Genomic DNA, 20,947 nt, shown 5'->3' on the forward strand with positions numbered 1-20,947 from the left:
GCTTCCCCTAAGGAGTATGAGTGGAAGGTTGAACACAGAAAGAAATTAGAATGACTCCATTAAATTTTCTCATACCAGACTTACAGTAGCTTTTGTAGTTTACAGTTTGGGTGCCTTAGTTCTTGATGCAGGATATTCATTGCTGATTTATCAAGGTTGCTATGGCACAGGTCCAGCTCTCTCAAATGTTCATTTGTATGAAGCACAGAACAGAGATCTTGCCACCAGTGAGTAATGCTATCACCATCCCTTTGCATAAATAATTGAAAAAAGAAAAACAATGCTGATTTTATTTCAGCCTAGGCAACTCTCAGAAGACAGTATTGGGGTAAAAGTAAGTGTATTTTGGAAAGGCAAGAGCATACAGTGCAGCTCCACCGTGGGCACAGTCCACAAGGAAGTCTTCCTCTGGGCACTCTAGAGGCCTTATTTGTCCAGTAGCTCTCCCACTTCCCATCCACTCCCCTCAACACACACAAGATAAAAACCAGAGAGGCTTTACCTTAGATGAAGCAACTCAGGAGGGATAAGAGAGAAGTATTCAAATACTTGAAGAGCCAATATCAAAAAGAAAATTAAAATGTGGTCACAAAGAATATGATTAGGATTAGTGGGTAGACATTAGGTGTAAAGTGGTATAGATTAAAAACCACAGGCCTGAGGCCCAGGTCTACCACTTACTAGCCATATTATTTTAAGAGAGTTGCATCAATTCTTTAAGTTACAAGTTTTCATCATCTATAAAATGGAAATGTTGTCACCTTTCACAGAGTTGTGGAAATTTAATAGTGCATTTTAAAGGGTACACAAAAGCACACTGTAAACTTTAAATACTTTATGATTTAATTATTAGAAATATTATCAATAAACTAATGAACAAATAAAGGGTAATAAAACAGGGGACAACCTGGTGATTATAATCTCAACAATGGAGCAGCTCTGAGTCCCAATTCAGCTCTGCCACTCACTAAACTGAGTTATTCTGGAAAATTTACTAACCCATGTGAGCCTCAGCTTCATCATCTTGATAAATGAAGATAACAGTATCTATTTTTTAGGATTACTGTGAAGATTCAATAAGGCAATATATAGAAAATGCTTAGCAAATGTCTCATGCTATATGTGTTCCTAGTAATCAGTAACTGTTATGTACATATATGTGTATATATTAAATATAATATATATTAAAACATATAAAAGTCTAGTATGTTGCCTTACATATAATAGCTACTCAATAAATATTCATTCCCATTATCTTAAATTGGAATGAATGACAATTCATAGTGATGTTCTATATCACTTGAGGTCTTAAATTTATAAAAACAAGATAATAAATTATTCATTCAAACATTCAAGTGTTTCCTCTGTGCGAACACTAGATAAAATGGTGAACCAAACAGAGCTCCTGCTCTCATAAAGCTTAAAATGTAGTTATATTATAGAAGAGACTGAGGTCACCTACAGTTTTTCTTTCAAAACTTTGGGTTCTCTGGCTCCTTATTTTAGCAACAATGCCAACTCTAGTACTGGATAACTCTACAACATAGGTAAGGAAAGCTAGCAGGAGAACTGGCAATCTAGTGGCCAGAATACTGTTCTAACATTTACTATTAGGCATAAAAGACGTTTTAATGCCCTGTTAAATCACATATTCTTTAAACAGAACTCTGAAGTCAGAATTAAGAAAATTGACTGAAGATTACTCACAATTTTCCAAGGTAGGTAAAGGTCATAGCATCAGGGCCCACAATTTCTACTCCCACAGTTTGCAAATAAATGAAATGTATGCTCTAATAAGAAAGGAGTGCTTCTGAATTGTATATAATGGTACTGAAACAGCTTGGATAAAGGTAGCAAACCAAGAAATTACAATCAGATGTGTGAATTCAGTCAAGTTATATGCCTTCTTGGTACTACAATTTTGTCCTAAGTAAAATGGAAATAATAGCACCTACCTAATAGGACTATCAGAAGACTAAATGAGATCAAGGACTTAGAAGACTGTCAGGTTATGTGACAAGCACTCAGCAACTTAATTATTATTTGATGTGTGCTCGAATCAAGAAATTTTCTAGGTATATGTCTCTGAGTTTTGTAATCTTAAAAATACATAGAGATGGTTGCCAACAACATTAAATTGGATATTATGTTAAATATCCAATTCACTATACAACTATATAGCACATGGGAAGTCCTCAATTAACTTTATATACATCTGGGAATGAATTCCATAGTTCAATTCTTTCCTCAGATTTAGACAGGTAGCCAGAAAAGGCAACTTGAGAAAGGAGGTAGAGTAGAATATACATAAAACACTTAAGGTTCATTTCTTTTTTCAAAAATGTTTATTTAGCACCTACTCTTTCTTACTAACCTCCAATGTCTTCAGATAGGCATTAAAGGGCTGAGACCTTTCACAAACTACAAAACAAAGGCCAAAATTGTCTGGGCAATGGGGAAAGTAAGCTAGGTCAGTAGAGTGTAGAGGAATGTAATACAGAGAAATAACCTGTGTTTACCAGGTTCAGAAGGAAATTTCTGGTCCCTTATTATTCTGGATGACATTATCTTTAGAAATTAAACATACTTATTATCATAGACGCAAGTTTGTGCCATGCCACGTTCCTCCTTGAAGACTGAAGTGCTCATTTCCCCTGAGTTGTTGGGATTGTCAACAATTGAGAGTCCTCAGCCCAGTCCCTCTCCTGGTATTGCCTTCAGGCCAAAAAAGCCATCTCAGGAAAGTTTTTGCCCACTCCTCACCAGTAGCCATGATTGGTCAATAAGGGGTTTAAATGCTTAGCCTCCCTGCCTCAAGATGGGACAACTCTGAAGGGTTATCTCAGCTCTGGGACCTCAGCTAAATAACTCCTCCCTCTGACAAAATCTACTTCTTCTCTGCCTTACAGGGCACTTCCAGGGAATGGCCCTAATACACTTACCAAGTGTTAGTTGGGAGGCTTGTTTTCAATGTCTTCTTCCCAAATACCGTAGTTACAGACAGCCTGATCGTCCGCAAACACCGGCAGTGCTTAAGGCAGAAGGAAGATACAAGCAAATGTATTTTCTCACAAATATTAATGGCAACCTTTGGGAAATATCTCATTGCCTGGCTTATAAATGCTTTATCTTGAGTTTCATACAGATAGTGAAACAACTCCAGAAACCCCAGCTGTGATGGAGAATAGTCACTGTTTCCTAATACTTCCATACACTGAAGTAACTTTGATTTTATCTTCAGTGACATTTTACAGTTAAAAGTCCTCTCCAGTTGTTTTACTCGATCTTCATTCAAAAGGCCAAACAAAAAGCACTTCATCTGTCTCAGTTGGGGGTCTTTATAACTTGTGCTTTGAAGTAATGACTTCAAGTCTTCAAAAGGCTGGCAGGAAGGGTTCCCAGCTTCCCAATTGCCTTTCAACATATAGAACATAGCTGCAAAAAACTCCTGAACATGAAGGTGGGTGAACACATAGCAGTTTTCATACTCTGTGTCCTTTTGAATAATATTGCTGCCCAGAAAACTTGAGACATCAGATTTAGTTAACCCAAACCTTCTGAGATTTTCTCTGTAAAACACGTAAGTCATAGTCCATATTCCTTTGGCAGCGACATGGCACAGCCTTCTCAGCTGGACTTGGTTGGGTAGTCTAGGAGAGCATCCATCTACTGGTGTGAACAAGCTAGAAATATAGGAGGTAAACAGAGCCGTGGTTGTTTGGCAGGTCAATGTGACATCACCACCCTTCTCCATTTGCTGCTTCAGACAAGTACAAGTGGCCCAGCACACTAGGGGGACTTGGCACATGCTAAACAGCATCTCATTGCTTTTTAGTGAACTAAATGCTTTCATGGCCCACCTCTTATCTTCAAAAAACTGGTAAATATACTCCTGTCTTGCACCCTCAGACATTCCTGGTAGCTCTACATAACGGTGATTCTTCAACAACTGCTTTAGTCTCTTAGAAGTTGTGAGTCTTGTTGTCACCAATAAGGATGCCTCAGGGAGCATCACTTTCCTTAACAAACTACTCATGAGGAAGGACACTGGGTGTTCTTGGGTCCAGTCTTCGCACAGTGCAAACTCAGGTTCTTCAAAGGCAAAGTTCAGTTCATCAAAACTGTCAATAATAAACAGGAGGCTACTTGGCTGGGATATGATCCCTTCAATGGGGCCTTCTGTGGTGGGCCAGTCCTTTGATATCAATTGAGCAAAGCTTCTCTCTTTCAGCTGGTTAATTTCTCTCCCACTGAGATAAAAAACATACATAAACCTCTGCTGGTAGAGATTGCCCTCTGCCCAATCTAACATTGCCTTTCTCACCAAGGTTGTTTTCCCAACTCCAGCAGCTCCCTGAAGCACCACGGTCTGTGGCTGTTCACCAGTTTTGACATCTACATCAAACAAGCATTCCAACAGTTTTCTCTCTTTCTCCGCAATTCCATGATGGAAATCTTCAGGCTTTCCAGCCAAAGACTTCTTGTCCCAAGTGATGCAAAATTTTTCCTTTATTCTAATTCTGTATTCTGTTCCATCACCTAAGTCAGAATGGCAAAGGTAAAAACAAAACAAAAACAAAAACAAAAACAAAAAAAAACATAATCAAAACAAATTCTATGAAATGTAATGTCAAGAATACCAAACTTGCAGTTAGGAACAAGAAAGAATGTAGGCTGAAATCAGAGCTGGTTTTGATTTTTTAAAAATAATATAAATCAAATAAAAATTTTCCTATAGATTTAAAACCTGTATTAGATACTGTAATAAAAACCAGAATTGATGCATAAAAATTAATTTGTGATGGGAAATAAAACCGGATATACTTTAGAAATATGTTTTTCTTCTTGGTACTTTTCCTTCTACAGAGAAAAAAGATGACAGACGTGGAGAACAGAAGTGTCATCCAGATAAAAAAAAAAGAGCAGAGGCAACCATTAGCAATAGTAGGAAAGACCCCAAGACAGATCTGAATCTACAGATCAAAATAATTTTCTTTGTACAAGTAAAAAGTTAATAGAAATAAACATTGAATCATGACTCAAATAATGTCTTTCAAAAAAGAAAAACATCCTAAGTGAAATAGAATGAAAATATAATTAATCTTTACCTGTTTCAGTCTGATCTCTCTTTCAGATCTCTATTAAAAATATAGGATCTCGGGGAAGACCTCTCTGAACCTCATCACTAGAGTACTTCCCCTTTTTATATATTCTCAAAACAGTATATTTTTCATTCACAGTACATGTCACTAACTATAATTACTTTATTGTTTAAATAAATGATGCACTTGGCTGGCGGCTTCATCATTGCATGTTCAGTGTCTAACACATATCTCCTTGCACATAAGAAGTCTCAAATACATTTGTGCAATAAAAAATGAGAGAATACAATCATATAATTGAGTACTTTACAACTTTTGAATAAGGTATAATTATAGGTACTAATATCCCCCCAAATAATAACAAGAAAAGATACGAAGTTTCTAGGAATTGTGTACAATATGATCCTCTCCTGGAAATAAAATGAACAAACTTTATGTATCTGAAAACCTATACCATATACACCAATATATTAATACTGGTTATTTCTGAATAGTAAGACTGGGGATGGGGAGTGGGAAAGAGAAACTCACTTTATGTACTTTTAAAGCATTTGAATCTTTTTTAAAAAATAGCTCATTTTGCTTATGTGAAGTTTAAAAACAAAGATAAAACATAAACAAATGATAATTTAAAAATTCCAAAAAGCAAAACTAATGATTGACCAGGCAGAGAGAAGAAAAACACTCTTTACCCAAAACTAAAACCTACCATGAAACTATAGTAATTCAAACAGCATGTTGGTACACTCACAGAGAAAATAATCAGTAAATCATTGCTGTTCTTCTTATTTTCTATTTTGTACTTACAGTATTTTCCAAAGTTCCTATAATGAATAGTTTACTTTTATCACCATTTCTAAATAATAATTTGAAGACATTTATTAGCTATCTGTGTGCAATTATCTGCACATAAGAGAGAAATAGCCATTAGGTTTGAAATAATAAAAAAAAAAAATTATTAGCCCATGAGTTTTTTTCTCATACCACAAAGATAAACTTCTTTATATTGAATCAGAAATGAAAGTCACAGTGGGAAGTTATATTCAAGTTCATTTAATATAACGAGCAATTTTTATATTTTAGTGCTTGGAATGAAGTTTTCAATTATTTCTTGAATGAAATAATGTGGCTTGTTAGAATGTGGTTGGGTTAAGAATAAAGGTTTCTCACTTGATCTAATTTTCTTTCTACTGTAATTCCATTTATATAAATTGGAATTAAATTGTGTAGAATTCAAAACCAAGTAGGGAAATGGTGTTAATAAGCCAGTGGTCTGAAATCCCCAACCTTTTGGGCACCAGGGGCCAGTTTCATGGAAGACAATTTTTCCATGGATGTAGGGGGCAGGGGTGAATCAGGATGATTCAATTGCATTACATTTATCATTAGATTCTCATAAGGAGCATACAACCTAAATCCCTTGAATGCACAATTTACAAAAGGGTTTGTGCTCCTATGAGACTCTAATGCAGCTGCTGATTTGACAGGAGGCAGAGCTCAGGTGGTAAGGCTTGCTTGACCTACCATTCACCTCCTGCTATGTGACCTGGTTCCTGAGGGGCCGCCGACCAGTAGAGGTCTGTGGCCTAGGAGCTGGGGACCCCTGTGTTAACTATGACTGAGAAGACTCAGTTCTAGGCATGAGTTTTTATATGAACCAGTTGGTCACCACTCCTAGAATTTAATTACAGTACCATCTTTAAAGAAAGTAGGTGTGATAAATGAAAAGTTTCCTGCCAACTCAGTGACTTTTAGTACATAAAATATAAACATTAATATACCTTCGTGCATCAGCCCTTCTTTTAGCAGGCATTCTAAACACTGTTCTCTTGAGGACCTGAATTACCAAGGCCCTGATTCTGACTTTGGCCAGAGAGTGTTTTGCTAATTCTTTTTGGGGGACATTCAGGGAACAGGTGGGGTATTAGAAGAAGTTAACAAGATTTGAACAAAAGTCCTCTGGGAGATAAATCCCCATCCTGTATCAAAACTTTGAATGCCTCCCAAATCTGATGAAAGGTCTAACTACTCACCCAGCACTGCCTCCTGGTCTTGTGTCTCTCCAACTTTGGCATCATCTGGTCCTGTACTCTGGGCTGACCCTGCAACAGGTTCCAATAGGATCGCGATATTTAATGAAAACAAAGTGAGTTTTCACGATGGCTAGAACAAAGGCCAATATTCTCATCAGTGGTCCAATTCTATGACTATCTGAGTTTAAGAAAACTAAAGCTGCCAGAGCCTCAGACTCCATAAGCTTAGCTGAGAGAAGAAGCAATGTGATACAGACAACACTGAAGCAGGAGACCTCTTGCCATGGCCCCCACCCTGTAGCTCCAGGGCAAATAGTGTAGTGTAAGCCTCAGTTTCCTGAGATATATATATATATACACACACACACATACACACACACAAACACACACACACACACACATATATATAAAGCCTTGTATACGAGTAAGGAATTCTAGATGTCTATAATATTTCATACCTGAGAATGACTATAAATACTGGCTTGGATTATGTCCAATAATAATTTTCAGCCCATTCCTCATATTTCAGCAAATACATTAAATCATATTTGATTTCTCAAAATGCTGCCTAACTTATAACTTGTAGTTTAGGTGAAGGCACTTTATGGGACAATTCCTATCACTCAATTCCTATGATCATTTCAACTGGTACAAGATGGATGAATTGCCCCCAATTAAGGAGCTAGGCTGAGTAACAGTACTCAAAACCCATCTGCCTTTCCTTCCTCAAATAATCCAACAAGCTCCCCATACACAAGACCACCATGGAGCTTATGTCCCCCATCATGGTTTAATCCCTAAATCCCTCTTACAGAAACATTCCACTGGACTCCAGGAAACACTTCCTTCCTGCCTGGCCCCAGATCTGTCCCTAGCATCACTCACAGTGAATCTCTTCTTTTGCTCTCTGACACAGATCCTTCAGGTTCATCTTGCCAAAGATTTTGAGAGTTACACTCCAGGCTTTCTCTCCTGGATAATATTTCTTCATCAAATTGGCCAGGTCGTCCCGCCTGGCCTTCTTCACTTCATTCCAGGGTATCAGGCCATGCTCAGGTTCCATGGTCTCCTTTAGGAATAACTTGAATGTATTTAATTCCTCTTTGTTTAGCTCCTCCAGATACAATAGCAGCCCAAAATCAGGAAAGAAGGAAGATGATGATGAATCTGCCATCTTGTCCAAATATTCAGGCCTCTGTGGGGGAAAAAAACAACCAAAAGCACATGGAATAAATGGGACACATGAAAAAGATTTGAAAATGAAATACTCATATAGATTAATTTAACAAACATTTGCAGAAGCCCACAGTATTAGGCTTGGTACTGACCTAGTGTCCTCTGTAATATATCTTCTTTCACAAAGCATTCCTCTAATATAGACCACTATACTGTATATTTATTCCATCTTCTTAGGATTTATTCCCAGTCCTACCGCTTATGAGCGATATAAATAAAGGTAATTCTTCTCTTTGAACCTCAATTTACTCTTCTACTAAGTGGAGATAACAGAGCCAACCTCTAATTTTAGTGTGGATCAAATAAGGCAGGGTTCATATATCACTTGGCACAGAACTGGCTCCTCCTAAATATTGCTAACTGTCCGTCCTCATCCCTTCTATCCCCCACCAACATCTAATATACATCTCAGTCCATAAAACATTGTTATTGCATCCCTGCCAACACATTATTATTCATCAAACACATGCAATAGAATATGCTACCATCTACCTCTTCTTGTCATATCATCTCTGGTCATAAATCCATACATAATTATTAATAGTCTTTCCTAGCGCACAAGCTCCTTTAGTATACTTTCCCCAACACCACAGCTATTCTGGGTGAGTTCAGTGTTAAAGCTCATCCAAAACATCCTCATCTCATGTCTTTGACATCAACTCCCATGACCTTACTGCTCTCCAGCAGTTTACTCTGATGCTCTCACCCCAGGCTTTATCAATGACTACTCAAACTTTTAAATTGCAAACTCCTATAACCCATTTTCTATTAATATCTTCCAGTTAATTGAGTGGTTTCATGCCCTTACTCGGTGACAGTTCTTCAAACACCATCAAATCCTTTTGAGCCCTGCTTTTTCCCCTTATCAGCCATCTTAAGGGCCTTATTCAATTTCTTATTCAACATGGGTGCTCCAGTTAATCACTTAATCCATACTCTCCAAAGCACCATCAAGTTTTCTTAATCTCTTTTGGTGATTTGCCTGAAGAGATAGAGCTAGTAAGTGGTGCAGCTGGAACTCAACTTAGATCTTTCACTAAAATTCCTGCCTTTTCCAGTCTTTCGTAATGTCTCCCCTGATTCTTGCTAATATGATTGGAAAAGAAAGATGGATGGGGGAAATAAAAGTAGATAGAAGGGAGAGTTTTCCTTTTAAACAGAAGGTGAATTATCTCCAAACTTATGTAGTAAATCTGGATTTTATCCTACAGTACTTGGTGAGCTATCAGCTGTTTTAAGGTTGTTTGTTTAACTACATGGTACAAACATTCTAGATTACAGATAAATCTGACAAAAACAAGTCCTATAGTAATTTTTTAAAAAGCAAAAAGGAAAAGATTTGAGGAAACTTCAAAAAAGAACTCTGAAATTTCTCCAGGACATACAGAATATGGTAGGTGAGGGAAAGCAAGGCACAGAACACATCTTCTACTTCCTGTCCAGAAATCTACAGATATCACTGCATGTGGGTTCATTTTTATCTTTGTCTTTCCTATAACAAATGAGGGGAGCTCTCTTCCCTTTTCTATAGCTTATTTCTCCACCTCTTATCTAAATCTCATAAGCAATTGTTCACAAAGGGATTTAATCCATTAGAAATCTATCTTCTTGATATTCAACTTCTCCCTGTCCACTAAGTCCTACTTATTAGTACTTAAATGTGCCCAAATTTAACTTAGTCTTTTACAAACTTTCCCTTTACTCCAAATCCCTTTCATCTTCATAGTCAAACTCCTTCAGTCTTCTATACTCTATCATCTATTATACCTCCTCAGTCCACTGTGATAGAACTTTTGCCACCACAATTCCACTGAAATAACTCATACCAATAACTTCCCTGTTACGAAATTCAAGGGGCATTTTGGGATTCAATTTTCCCATCTGTAAGCAGGAGTAGCAAGAGTACCTATCTCTGCAAGAACTGAAAAAGCTAATGCATGCACCTAACTTTAACAAGGTGCCATATGTTAATAATACTATTTTAACAAAGCCTTACATCTTGATATTTACTTGCCTGTTTGCTGTTGCAATCCCACACTTTTTTCATTTTCCTCCTCCTTTCTGGGTGTCCCTTTGAGCCGAGATCTATACGAGTCTGAATCCTAGTAGCTTTCTACTATATGATACCTACAATTATAATAGAGTACAATATACTGTAGTCTCCTTCCCAAAGGTTTTATGCTGTTCTTGAAGAAATTTGTTTTGTTTTGTCTTTTTACCTCTTTAGAAAAAGAACACACGTTTGGCACTGTTTCTCTTATAGGAAGGCATTCATTCATTCAAAAATGCCCTGAACTAAAATGGGAACCCATGGTCTACAAGGATTTCAATTTGCAAATTGATGTAAATTTTTGCCTATAACAAAGCATATTTGTTCAAAATAATTAGCTCATATTAATGACTATATTTGTGAGGACCTAGTGTGTATAGGTTATTTATAAAAATTTTCTCTAGACTTTAAAACAGACCTGAAAGTTTGATTTTATCCACATTTACAGATACGGAGTCTCAGAAATTAAGAAATTTGCCCAGGTCATAGAGTTGACAAATGGCCTATCATACTACAAAGCTCACTCTCTTTCTACTACATAGCATTGCCTTTTAATTTCACTTCAGTTTCCTAGGCACTGGAAATTCAGAGTTATACAAAATCTGTGTGGCCATGCTCTGTGAGAGCAGACCCTGTGCTGAACATGACTGGAAGAGGAAGACCTCTAAATACAGTATGACTATCATTTGGGTCAGAGTAGTTCTAGGAGAACACAAAGGGACAAGGGATTCTCACCTAGAGAGGGTAGAAATATGGAGGTCTCAGGGAAGTAAGATTTGACCTAGGAAGTTGGGTGTTTCCACCATTTTCATACAGTCTGGATTGATTTCCTTTCTCGGTCGCTCTAACTAAATCTCCTATAGCAGTTTCCCAGCCTCAGTAATACTGAAATTTTAGGCTGGATACTTCCTTGGGGGACACTATATGTGCGTTATATGATGTTGAGCAGCATTCATGGCTTCTACCTATTCGATGCCAATTAGAACCCTGGATCTTCTACAGTTGTGACAAACAAGAAATGTCTCTATATATTGACAAATGACCCCAGGGCAGCAAACTGCCCCACAGTTGAAAAAAATTCAAGAGTCTAACCACTACTGCTAAGTGTACAACTTCTATTTTTTTGGAGATTGAGTCTCCCTTTGTCACCCAGGCTGGAGTGTAAGTGGTGGATCTCTGCTCACTACAACCTCTGCCTTCCCTCCTGGGTTCAAGCAATTCTCACGCCTCAGCCTCCCAAATAACTTGGACTTCAGGTGCCTGCCACCATGCCTGGCTAAATTTTATTTATTTATTTATTTATTTTGGGGTTTTTAGTAGAGACAGGGTTTCACCATGTTGGCCACGCTGGTCTCCAACTCCTGACCTCAAGTGATCTGCCCACCTAGGCCTCCCAAAGTGCTGGGATTACAGTGACAGGCATGAACCATGGTGCCTGGCCTAAATGTACAAATGATTTAATTATATCATAATAATTAAATCAAAGAAAAAGAGTAGACAGCCAAGAAAATACATTCTCATTGGATTTCAATATATTATAGAAGAGATATCATAATTGGGAGGAAAGAATTCAGTGTCGTTCATTAGGACAACTTGTAAACCATTTTGACAAGAATTAATTAGTATCCTCTTAAATCATCCCAGATATAATTATATCTGGAAAGCATCATTAATACTTCAAACCAGGGAGGAGAAAACAGCAAAGAACATTCATCACAACTTAGGAAGGATGGGACTTACCAGTTTGGACACAATAAGGGAACTGACCAAGAACCACAATGAATATTTGAAGACATATTGTTAACTATGCTGAAATTAAAACCTCTTGTCCTTAAAATTCAAACACAAATGGCCAACCAAAAACAGCAAAATGTTTACAGGGAATATGGCAAATAGGTAGCTGAAGTGTAAATTAATAAAACCACTTTAAAACTGTTTGTATTAACTACTAAAATTGGAGATGTCCACCCAGGCCCAAATTTTGGCTTCTAACCCATACCATTTGCCAATAAAAGGAATCAGGGATCCTCTGAGAAACTGCTGATTCTAGGGCTAGGATAGGGAATAGATACGATGAGTTTATAGCATCTCATAGTGCCAGAAATAAGGAAAGGAAAATAATGGGGTATGCAAAGAGATTGAAGATACAACCGGAAAGAGTTCCCAATGGCCAAAATAAACAACAGTATTGGATTATAGCCCAAAGTACAAAGCAAGTATCCATGAGTCCATACAGATATAGATAAATGTCCCAATATATGAGAGAAAAGAGACAAATCTCTCTTAGAGAAGATTTCCAAATACTTTATGTAGGATATGCTCCCCTCCAGGAAGTGGCTCTTAACCCAAATGCACCCCACCTTCCAGAGCACTGAGTGTGCTTATTGATTTCCTCAAAGAGAGGAGTATGGGAGTAGGTGGGGAGAGTGGAGAAACTTTTTAATGAGAAGCCTGACAAACACTCTCCCAAGATCAAGACTACTATTATCAGCCATAAGTCACTGTGATAGTATGTACTATTGACACTGTGGATGGCATGTTACCATGTGATATTCCTTCCCCAAACCCAGCATCCTAGTCTAGCCATAAGAAAAAATTAAAGTGAGGGACAAGCTACAAATTACCAGACTAGTACTTCTCAGAACTATCAAGGTCATCAGAAAACAAGGAAAGACGGAGAACCTTTCACAGACCAGAGGAATCTACAGAGACAAAATGACTAAATGTAATATTCAGGAACAGAAAAAGAACAATATGGAAAAATTAGTGAAATTCAAATTAAGTGCAACTTAATTGCTTTATTGTCCATTGTGATAAATATACCATTGTAATGCAAGATATTAAAAATCGGGGAAATTGGGTGACAGGTATACAAGAAATTTCTGTAACTCTAATAAATACTATTCTAAAATGGTTATTCCTTAAAACTGGAAATATACATACACTATGAAATAGCAATTAAAGTTCTTAGAAAACATCCAATAGAAATATGTGTGTAGGTATAGCAGGAGATATGCAATAACTACAAAAGCACTGCTTGTAATTCCTAAGCACTTGAAAAGACCCAAGAGTTCATCTATAGTAGAGCCAATCAATACACTGTGGTAAATTCATACAACAAAATCCTAAACAGCAAAGAAAATATATTATTGCAGCTATATGCCGCTAGAATAAATCTCATAATTAGTGAAAGAAGCCAAATCAAACAAGATTATGAAGAAGCTATCATAAAAGTCGGTTTCCTAATACCCCTGTGGAGATGAGGTGGAGGGGGATGAAGGGGACCTTAGGTCCTAGTAATTAATGTACTATTCCTTGACCTGCTGATGGTTTACATGAGTGATCACTTGGTAATCATTTACTAAGGTGCTTGCTTATACTTAGTGCAGTCTTTTATGAATTACAGTTCACATTAAAATATTGTTTTAAAAAGGTTCATATCCCTAAAATGACATGATGCAAATAGATCAGAACAGCAATAAGGCAAATTTATTTTGAATAGCCTATTCATAGAAGGGGGGAAAAAGCAAAAAGCAAATGGCTAACAAGTATTTCAGAAAATTTTCAAACTTAAGCATTTAGCACAACTAATGCAAACCAGGAAACAGCCCTTCTCAAAGTTCAAAATGACAAAAATAAGCTTTAAAAAACAGTACCATATAAAAGTAAGGAGTTAATATGTTATTGCTACACTCTTGAAAAACTGCATGTCTGCATGTCTACTGAGAATTTCACAAACATGCATGAGTTTTCAAGCAGTATCTTCTTTGGTAAATTATCCACTGGGGAAAAAAAAATCCTAAATACAGAAAAGAAAGTTTTGTGCATAAGTGTGTTTGTTTAGAATAGTAAATAATTGTCAATAAGGATTCAATTATAATAAATGTATAAAAATACAGCACACACTTGATTTTTTTAGTCATTAAAATGACCTCATCATACAGCAAAACAGATGGCAGTTATATGAAGATTACAACTAAGCAAACAAAACCTCTACATTAAAAAAAAAAAAAGTACTTAAAATAATTGTCACAAATTGTCCTAACTCAAAACACAACAGAGTTTAGGACAATTTGTGACAATTATCTTTCATCAGAATACATTCCTTAAATAAGTGGAGAAATAAAAAGGTAAAAAGGCAATATCCATTTGTCAAATTCCAAAGAGTTGAAGAAATGAATGCCTGGCATCTGTACTTGAATTTGCGTGTTAGCAATAATTGCTAACTTGCATAGAGAGAGCAATTTTGGGTCACTGCTGGAGTGCAGGGAGTAGGGGTGCTAAAGCACTAAAGCACTGTAGGCTAGAGGATGACCAACGCAGGGAGCAAGCATGTGCTACCTTACTAATATTTCTTGAACTTTGCTAGGGAGAGGTGGAGAGACAGATACTGATAACCTGGAGCACCAGTGAGAGCAACTGGTGCACCTGCAGAGCAGTTTTTAGGCGGTTTGTTTCGTTTTCAGTAGGGAGAGGGGCTAGGAGGAGACCCAGAGTGAATGAAAGACGGCAGAACACAGGTGGCGGGAATAGCTTCAGACTGAAGGACGAACACCTGCTCCTGGGTAGCGAGGCGAGGGACTTGCCTGTGTTCGTCAAGCCTGGTGAAAGTGGGACTATTCATATCGTTTTAATCCAGGAGATTCTAGAAGCGGGCACCGCAAGCAGTGCCTGCCAAATTCCAGTACAGTTGGCAGGCATTCATTTCTTTATCTCTTTGGAATTTGACAAATGGATACAGGCCACACTAGGTCTCCAGCCAAAGGCTACTTGCAGGTGACCGTGGACTCGCACCCTCAAGGTCGCTTTTCCACTCTGGTCGTGTCCGGCGCCATGCCCAAAAGTGTCCCACCCTGGGATGCCCTGGCAACTCATCCTCTTGGGCCCTGAGTCCATATTCCTTTCATTTTCCACGCAGAATGTGGGCGCTGGATGGACTCACACAGAACCCAACTTCCCATTTTAGAGTGGACAAAGTACGCATCCAGAGAAGAGGAGAGTCATTCCATACCTCAGTCTCACCAGGCGTCGGTGTCAAAGGGTAAAAGCGCCGAAAGCCAGGCCTCAGAGGGACAGGAAAGTATCAACAGGCACTTGTTCCACGACAAAGGGGAACGCACTCTGGCCCTTAATGCCTCATCTCCCTCCTCCGCTGCGAGAGGAGCAAACCCTTTAAGAGGGCTGCGGACCAGCCTGGGTGGTTGGACCCCACCGCCTGACCTAGCGAATCTCTCTTCCCATTGGCTGGAGGGCCAAAGGAGCGCTGCTCCCACTCTCCACCTCTATGCTCTTCCTCATTTACCGCAGAAGATTCAGTGTTCAATATAGAATCCTCTGCTCTCAGCAAACCTGCGGACGCACGTCCTTCCTCCTTGCCTTCCAGATGTGGGGAAGAGGAAGTTGGGGAATTGAACCCTAGCTTTGAAGGACCTTTCCCAGACTGGCTGACTCCCAATAAGCAGTGTCCCTTTATTCGTCCATCTAATATCCGTACAATTATTGAGCATCTTATTTGTGCCTGCCAGTTTTCTGGGCCCTGTCTAGCAGTGAAAAAAATATCCAAAGTCTTGCTCATCTAGCCCTCATCCGTTGAAGGGGCGCAGATAATGAATTGTAGTATACTAGATGGTGATCATAGCTGTGGAGAAAATCAGAGTGGGGCAAGGAATACAGCGCTGGGGGTGAGAAGTGGGGGATGGGTCCTATTTCTCTTTGAATAGGAAGAGAAGACACTACTACGGTGATATTTGCAGAATGTGAAAGTGTGAGCAATGCAGATATCTGGGAGATGGAGCATTCCAGGAGGAAGAAATAGCAAGCGCAGAGACCCTCAGTTAAGAGCCTACTCGACATATTTAAGGAACATCTGAGTCAAATTGACCACAGTAGTCACCAAGGCTCTGTGTTGATTTATGGATAGTGCAATTTCTTTCAAATGCCACATGACTAGAACTGTTCTAAGATGAATTCAAGGCCTTGGCCCCTGAAGACAGTCTTAGAAGCTAATAGATCTAGGAGCTTCAGGATTGAGAATTGCCTCTCAGATGAGAAACCTCTGGATGGCATGGGTAAATGGATGCTCTGTTTGGATCGCTTCCTTTTTCTAAGGATTACCCATTTGGGACAAATTTTCATATTCATATAGCAGCAAGATTTGGGTGATTTATCCTTATTGAAGGTAGCATTTCTCCAGCTGGACTCTTCATGGAGAACTTCAAGCTTTATTGACAAAGGAGGAGCCAGTATTCGTTGGCATTAAGAAAATATGCACTCTAGGCAACTGATACTAAGGACTCAGGCATGCTAGTTAGCAAGATGGGTCCAACAACGTCAATAACAGCCAGAAATCAGAGGTTTAGATTATAAAGATTCATATAAAAACTACCTCAAAAGGATAGCCAAGTGTAGGGTGAGAGAAAAGGCAAACTCTTTTTAGTTTGGTTCCAACATACTATGTTAAATTGCTATAATACGCTAATGTGCTGAATATTACATTCACGAATATGTACATCTTAAGAGAAACTACACATTCTAGAAGGTTTGGTTTTGAAATTGTTTCTAACATGCACAGAAAACCATGAAATAGAACAATTTTGTTGTCCCATGAAGGATATCTGTATAAATATTCATACTGTTATTATCTTGTTCTATTTTTATTTCGGAAGGACGTGTGCCCACAGGTTTGCTGAGCACAGAGGATCCTATATTGAACACTGTATCTTCTGCGGTAAATGTGTGGAAGAGGATAGAGGCGTTTATATGTAAACTTATATTTGGAAGTGTTATTTCTTCAGAGGGATCTTATAAGAAATCTGGACTTTTGAAATTATTGCAATGCCTTGTGAAAGTGATCTTTAATATCTAAAAGGTCTGCAAATATGAGTGACTGTAGTACTTGTTCATTCGTTGCTCTTAATATACTTTAAATGACATCTCTGTGTTGTAAAAAGGTAAAAATGCTTGTAGTATTTCTTTGTCCAATTGAAAGAACTTGTCACTTTGCTTCTCTATCACAAGCATAAAGGTAAAATAAAAGTGGTAATTTCCATTTTTACTAAGAGTTTGAGATATTGCCTTATAGGCCCTTAATTTTTTCCTGTCTGTACTTACATCAATCCCTCCCGATAAACAATACACATTGAACATATCAATTCTCTGGTATGTATCCTTTTACATTTTTTCTTCATGCTGCATAATTAAATTAACAGTCATATACACAAATACAATGAGTAACAAAATTTGAATTACTCTTTTGTTTGTATTTTTACTCTCACCCAATAAATAATTTTACTTATTTATTTACTGGCTATTGATCTTTCCCTACTCCACACCTCCCCACCTAGAGAATGGATCCATAAAAGATAAAGATTTTTATTTATTTCATTCTGTTTTTTATTCTCAGCACTTAAAGCAGTGAATGAATCAATCAACAGCACCTCATTAATGAAAGAAGAGAGTAAAGTGAAAACAAGAATGGCAAGTTTAAGAAATAACAATTAGTCCAGAATGGCTAATATGGGATAAGGGAGCAAAATAGTGGAATACGAATCAGAAAAATAGGGGGTAAATGAGAAAGGTAAGAAGAGAGATATCATGTAGTGCCCTATAGGCCACTGTAATACCTTGGCTTTCACTCTGAGTAAACCAGGAAGCCAACTGAGGGTTTGGGGCAAAGTGAATAATAACTATTATGTTTTAAGATAATCATCCTGGTTCTATATGAAGTATCCTGGAGTAGAGCAATGACAGAAGCAAGCAGACCAATTAAGAGGCTATTATAATAATCCAGATGAGAGAAAATGATGGCTAGGGCGAACCTGGTAGCAGTCGTGGTGGTGAAAGTAGTCATATTCTGAGTATTTAAGATAGAACTGCAAAGATTGGCTGACAGAACAGATTGGGAGGTAAGAGAAAAGAAAGGGGTCAAAGGGAAATCTAAGATATTGACTTGGGAATTTGGAACAGAGATTGAGAAGATTGTAAAAAAATAAAAAAGCAAGTTTGTGAGGCATTTCAGGAGTACATTTTTGGTAAATTTGGGATGCCTATTAAACATTGAAGTCAAATTGACAAGGAAGGAGTTTGGAATTAGAATTCAAAGTCTGAGGAGGAGATACAAACTATAAGTCACTAGCTTATAGGTGGAATTTAAAGCCATGGAAGATCATTCAGGGAGTGAGAATAGAACATTCAAAGACTGATCCCTGAGGAATCACTCTATTGTTTAGAAGTCACAGAGAGGGAGCAGACCTGGGAGGTGGCAATATAATTGTTTTCAAAAAAGCATGGAAAAGAACATCTGGAGAGGAAAACCTGAAGAGTATGCTATCTAAAACTCCAAGTGAAGAAAATGTTTCAAGGTAGAGAGATTAACTGTACCAAATGCTTGAAATCAATTGTGCCAAATTCTGCTGATAGAATGAGATGAGACTGAAAACTAACCATTGAATTTAGCAACATTGAGACCATCAATGATATTGAAAAGAGCAGTTTCAGTGAGATGGTAGGGTGAAACCCTAATTGAAGTAAGGCCAAAAAAGACTGGAAGGAGAAAAAATGGAAGACAATAGACTACTTTCTAAGATGTTTGGCTCAAAAGGAAGGACAGAAATGATACAGTAGCTGAGGGAGAAGTGGGCCTGCTATAGACTAAATGTGTCCTCCCAAATTCATATGCTGAAACCTAATCCTCAATCTGATGGTATTAGGAGGTGGAGACTTTGGGACATGATTGGGTTGTGAGGGCAGAACCTTCATGAATGGAACTGGTGCCCTTATGAAAGAGGTTCCAGAAAGCTCCCTGGTCCCTTCTGCCATGTGAGGTCTCCACAAGAAGACAGCCATAAATGAACCGGGAAGTAGGCCCTCACTAAACTGAATCTGTTAGTGCCTTGATCTTGGACTTCCAACCCCCAGAACTGTGAGCAATAAGTTTCTGTTGTTGTCAACCATCTAGTTCATGGTATTTTGTTATAACAGCCCACACTAACTAAAACAGGGCCATAGAAAATTTTATTGTTTTGTTTTGGAGAAATGACAGCATACTTGATCATGGGAAGGATATATTATAGAGGGAAAAATTGACATTGCAAGGGAGGGGAATTACTGGAGTTAGGTCATGTGAGCAAGAATGGATGGAAACTAGTGACTACATGAACAGGCTTCTAGCTGAAAAGGGGCACTGATGCAGGTAGGTGTGTGATGCATTGTGTGGATGGGCAAGGGTATGGAAGTTCTCTTTGCTTATATTCTCAGAGCAATTAAAAACACATTCAACAGTTGAGGATGAAGATGGCAAAACTCATAATCAGTTTTGAAAATGTTCTATGGACACAAAATATACTATCAATTCTAGGGTTATAAGGTTTCTATATATACCTTTGAAATTCAGATTATTAATTACACTATTCAAACTGTGCATGGCTTTATTTTATTGTATCCTAGTTCTAATTCTAAAACACATATATTGAATTTCCCCATAGAACTGTATTTTTTAAATCAAGTACTCAAATTTATGCATTTTTGCTCTATGTATTTAGCAGGTTTGATGGCATTATACTTCTTCATAAATTGTACCTTTTATCAAAATATAAGGTCAATCTCTTTATTTAGTTCTTAAATTAACTTTTGATTATTTGAAATTTTTGCTCATTTGCCTGGTATCTTTTTTTACTCACTTCATAGATGTTTCTTGAAAACAGCATATGGTTGGATTTTTTTATTTGAGTGACTCTGAGAGTTTCTTTCTATTGAAAAACTCAGTCCATTCACATTTAGTACAATGACTAATAATATATTGCATTCTTTATACATGCAACTTTTGGTTTATTATTTATTTTATATCATGGCTTTCTCTGTTTCCTTGTCTATAATTTTTTGTGGGGTATTTCTGTTTTGGGTTTGTTATTTGTTTGGAGTACTTTCTTGAATTGTTAACTCAGGGGACATCTGAGTGATACAGGCTCTGAATTCTTGAAAATCCTTAAACCTTTCTTTCACTACATTAGGGAGAGATGATATTTTGGCTGATGTATTGAAGCCCCTTTAGCCTACTAGTCTATACGGCTATTGAACATTTTTTTAGCTTCCAACATTACAAAAGAGACATCCAATGTCATTTTTATTTTTAGATAACTTATCCTTTTAACCTAAAATCTTTTCTCTTTATCCTTACAGTATAGAAATTATACCTTTTTATGTCTAGTGGGTCTTTATTCACTAATCCAGGCTGAAATGTAGTGAGTTATTTGGTCTACATTCATGCCTTCTCAAAAATTTTCAACACAAAGGCATTTTCTATTATTCTGTTAGTCATTTGTTTCTTCACTTTTATAAACTCCTCTTTCCTTTTTCTTTCTCTTTCCTTTCCCTTCTTTTTCTTTTTCTTCTCCTTTCCTCTTTCTCTTTCTTCCTCCCTCTTTTTTCTTTATTCCTCTTTTCTTTCTTTCTTTCTTTTTCTTTTTCTTTCTTTCTTTCTTTTTCCTTCCTTCCTTCCTTCCTTCCTTCCTTCCTTCCTTCCTTCCTTC

The 20,947-nt window shown here is 37.6% G+C and overlaps 1 protein-coding gene across 1 annotated transcript in view; it reads right to left on the reverse strand.

Annotated features, from left to right (window-relative positions):
- Positions 1-20,947, reverse strand: part of NLRP14 (NLR family pyrin domain containing 14) — a 50,165-nt gene that overhangs the window by 24,432 nt on the left and 4,786 nt on the right. The window contains exons 2-5 of the mRNA XM_023189811.1: positions 8,021-8,330; positions 7,136-7,204; positions 2,943-4,539; positions 85-249 (exon numbers count right to left, since the gene is read on the reverse strand). Coding sequence (XP_023045579.1) covers positions 85-249; positions 2,943-4,539; positions 7,136-7,204; positions 8,021-8,309 — 2,120 coding nt within the window. The 5' untranslated portion in view covers positions 8,310-8,330. The remainder of the gene's footprint in view (positions 1-84; positions 250-2,942; positions 4,540-7,135; positions 7,205-8,020; positions 8,331-20,947) is intronic.

The sequence above is a fragment of the Piliocolobus tephrosceles genome, chromosome 13 (assembly GCF_002776525.5).
Source record: "Piliocolobus tephrosceles isolate RC106 chromosome 13, ASM277652v3, whole genome shotgun sequence".
Taxonomy (NCBI): domain Eukaryota; kingdom Metazoa; phylum Chordata; class Mammalia; order Primates; family Cercopithecidae; genus Piliocolobus; species Piliocolobus tephrosceles.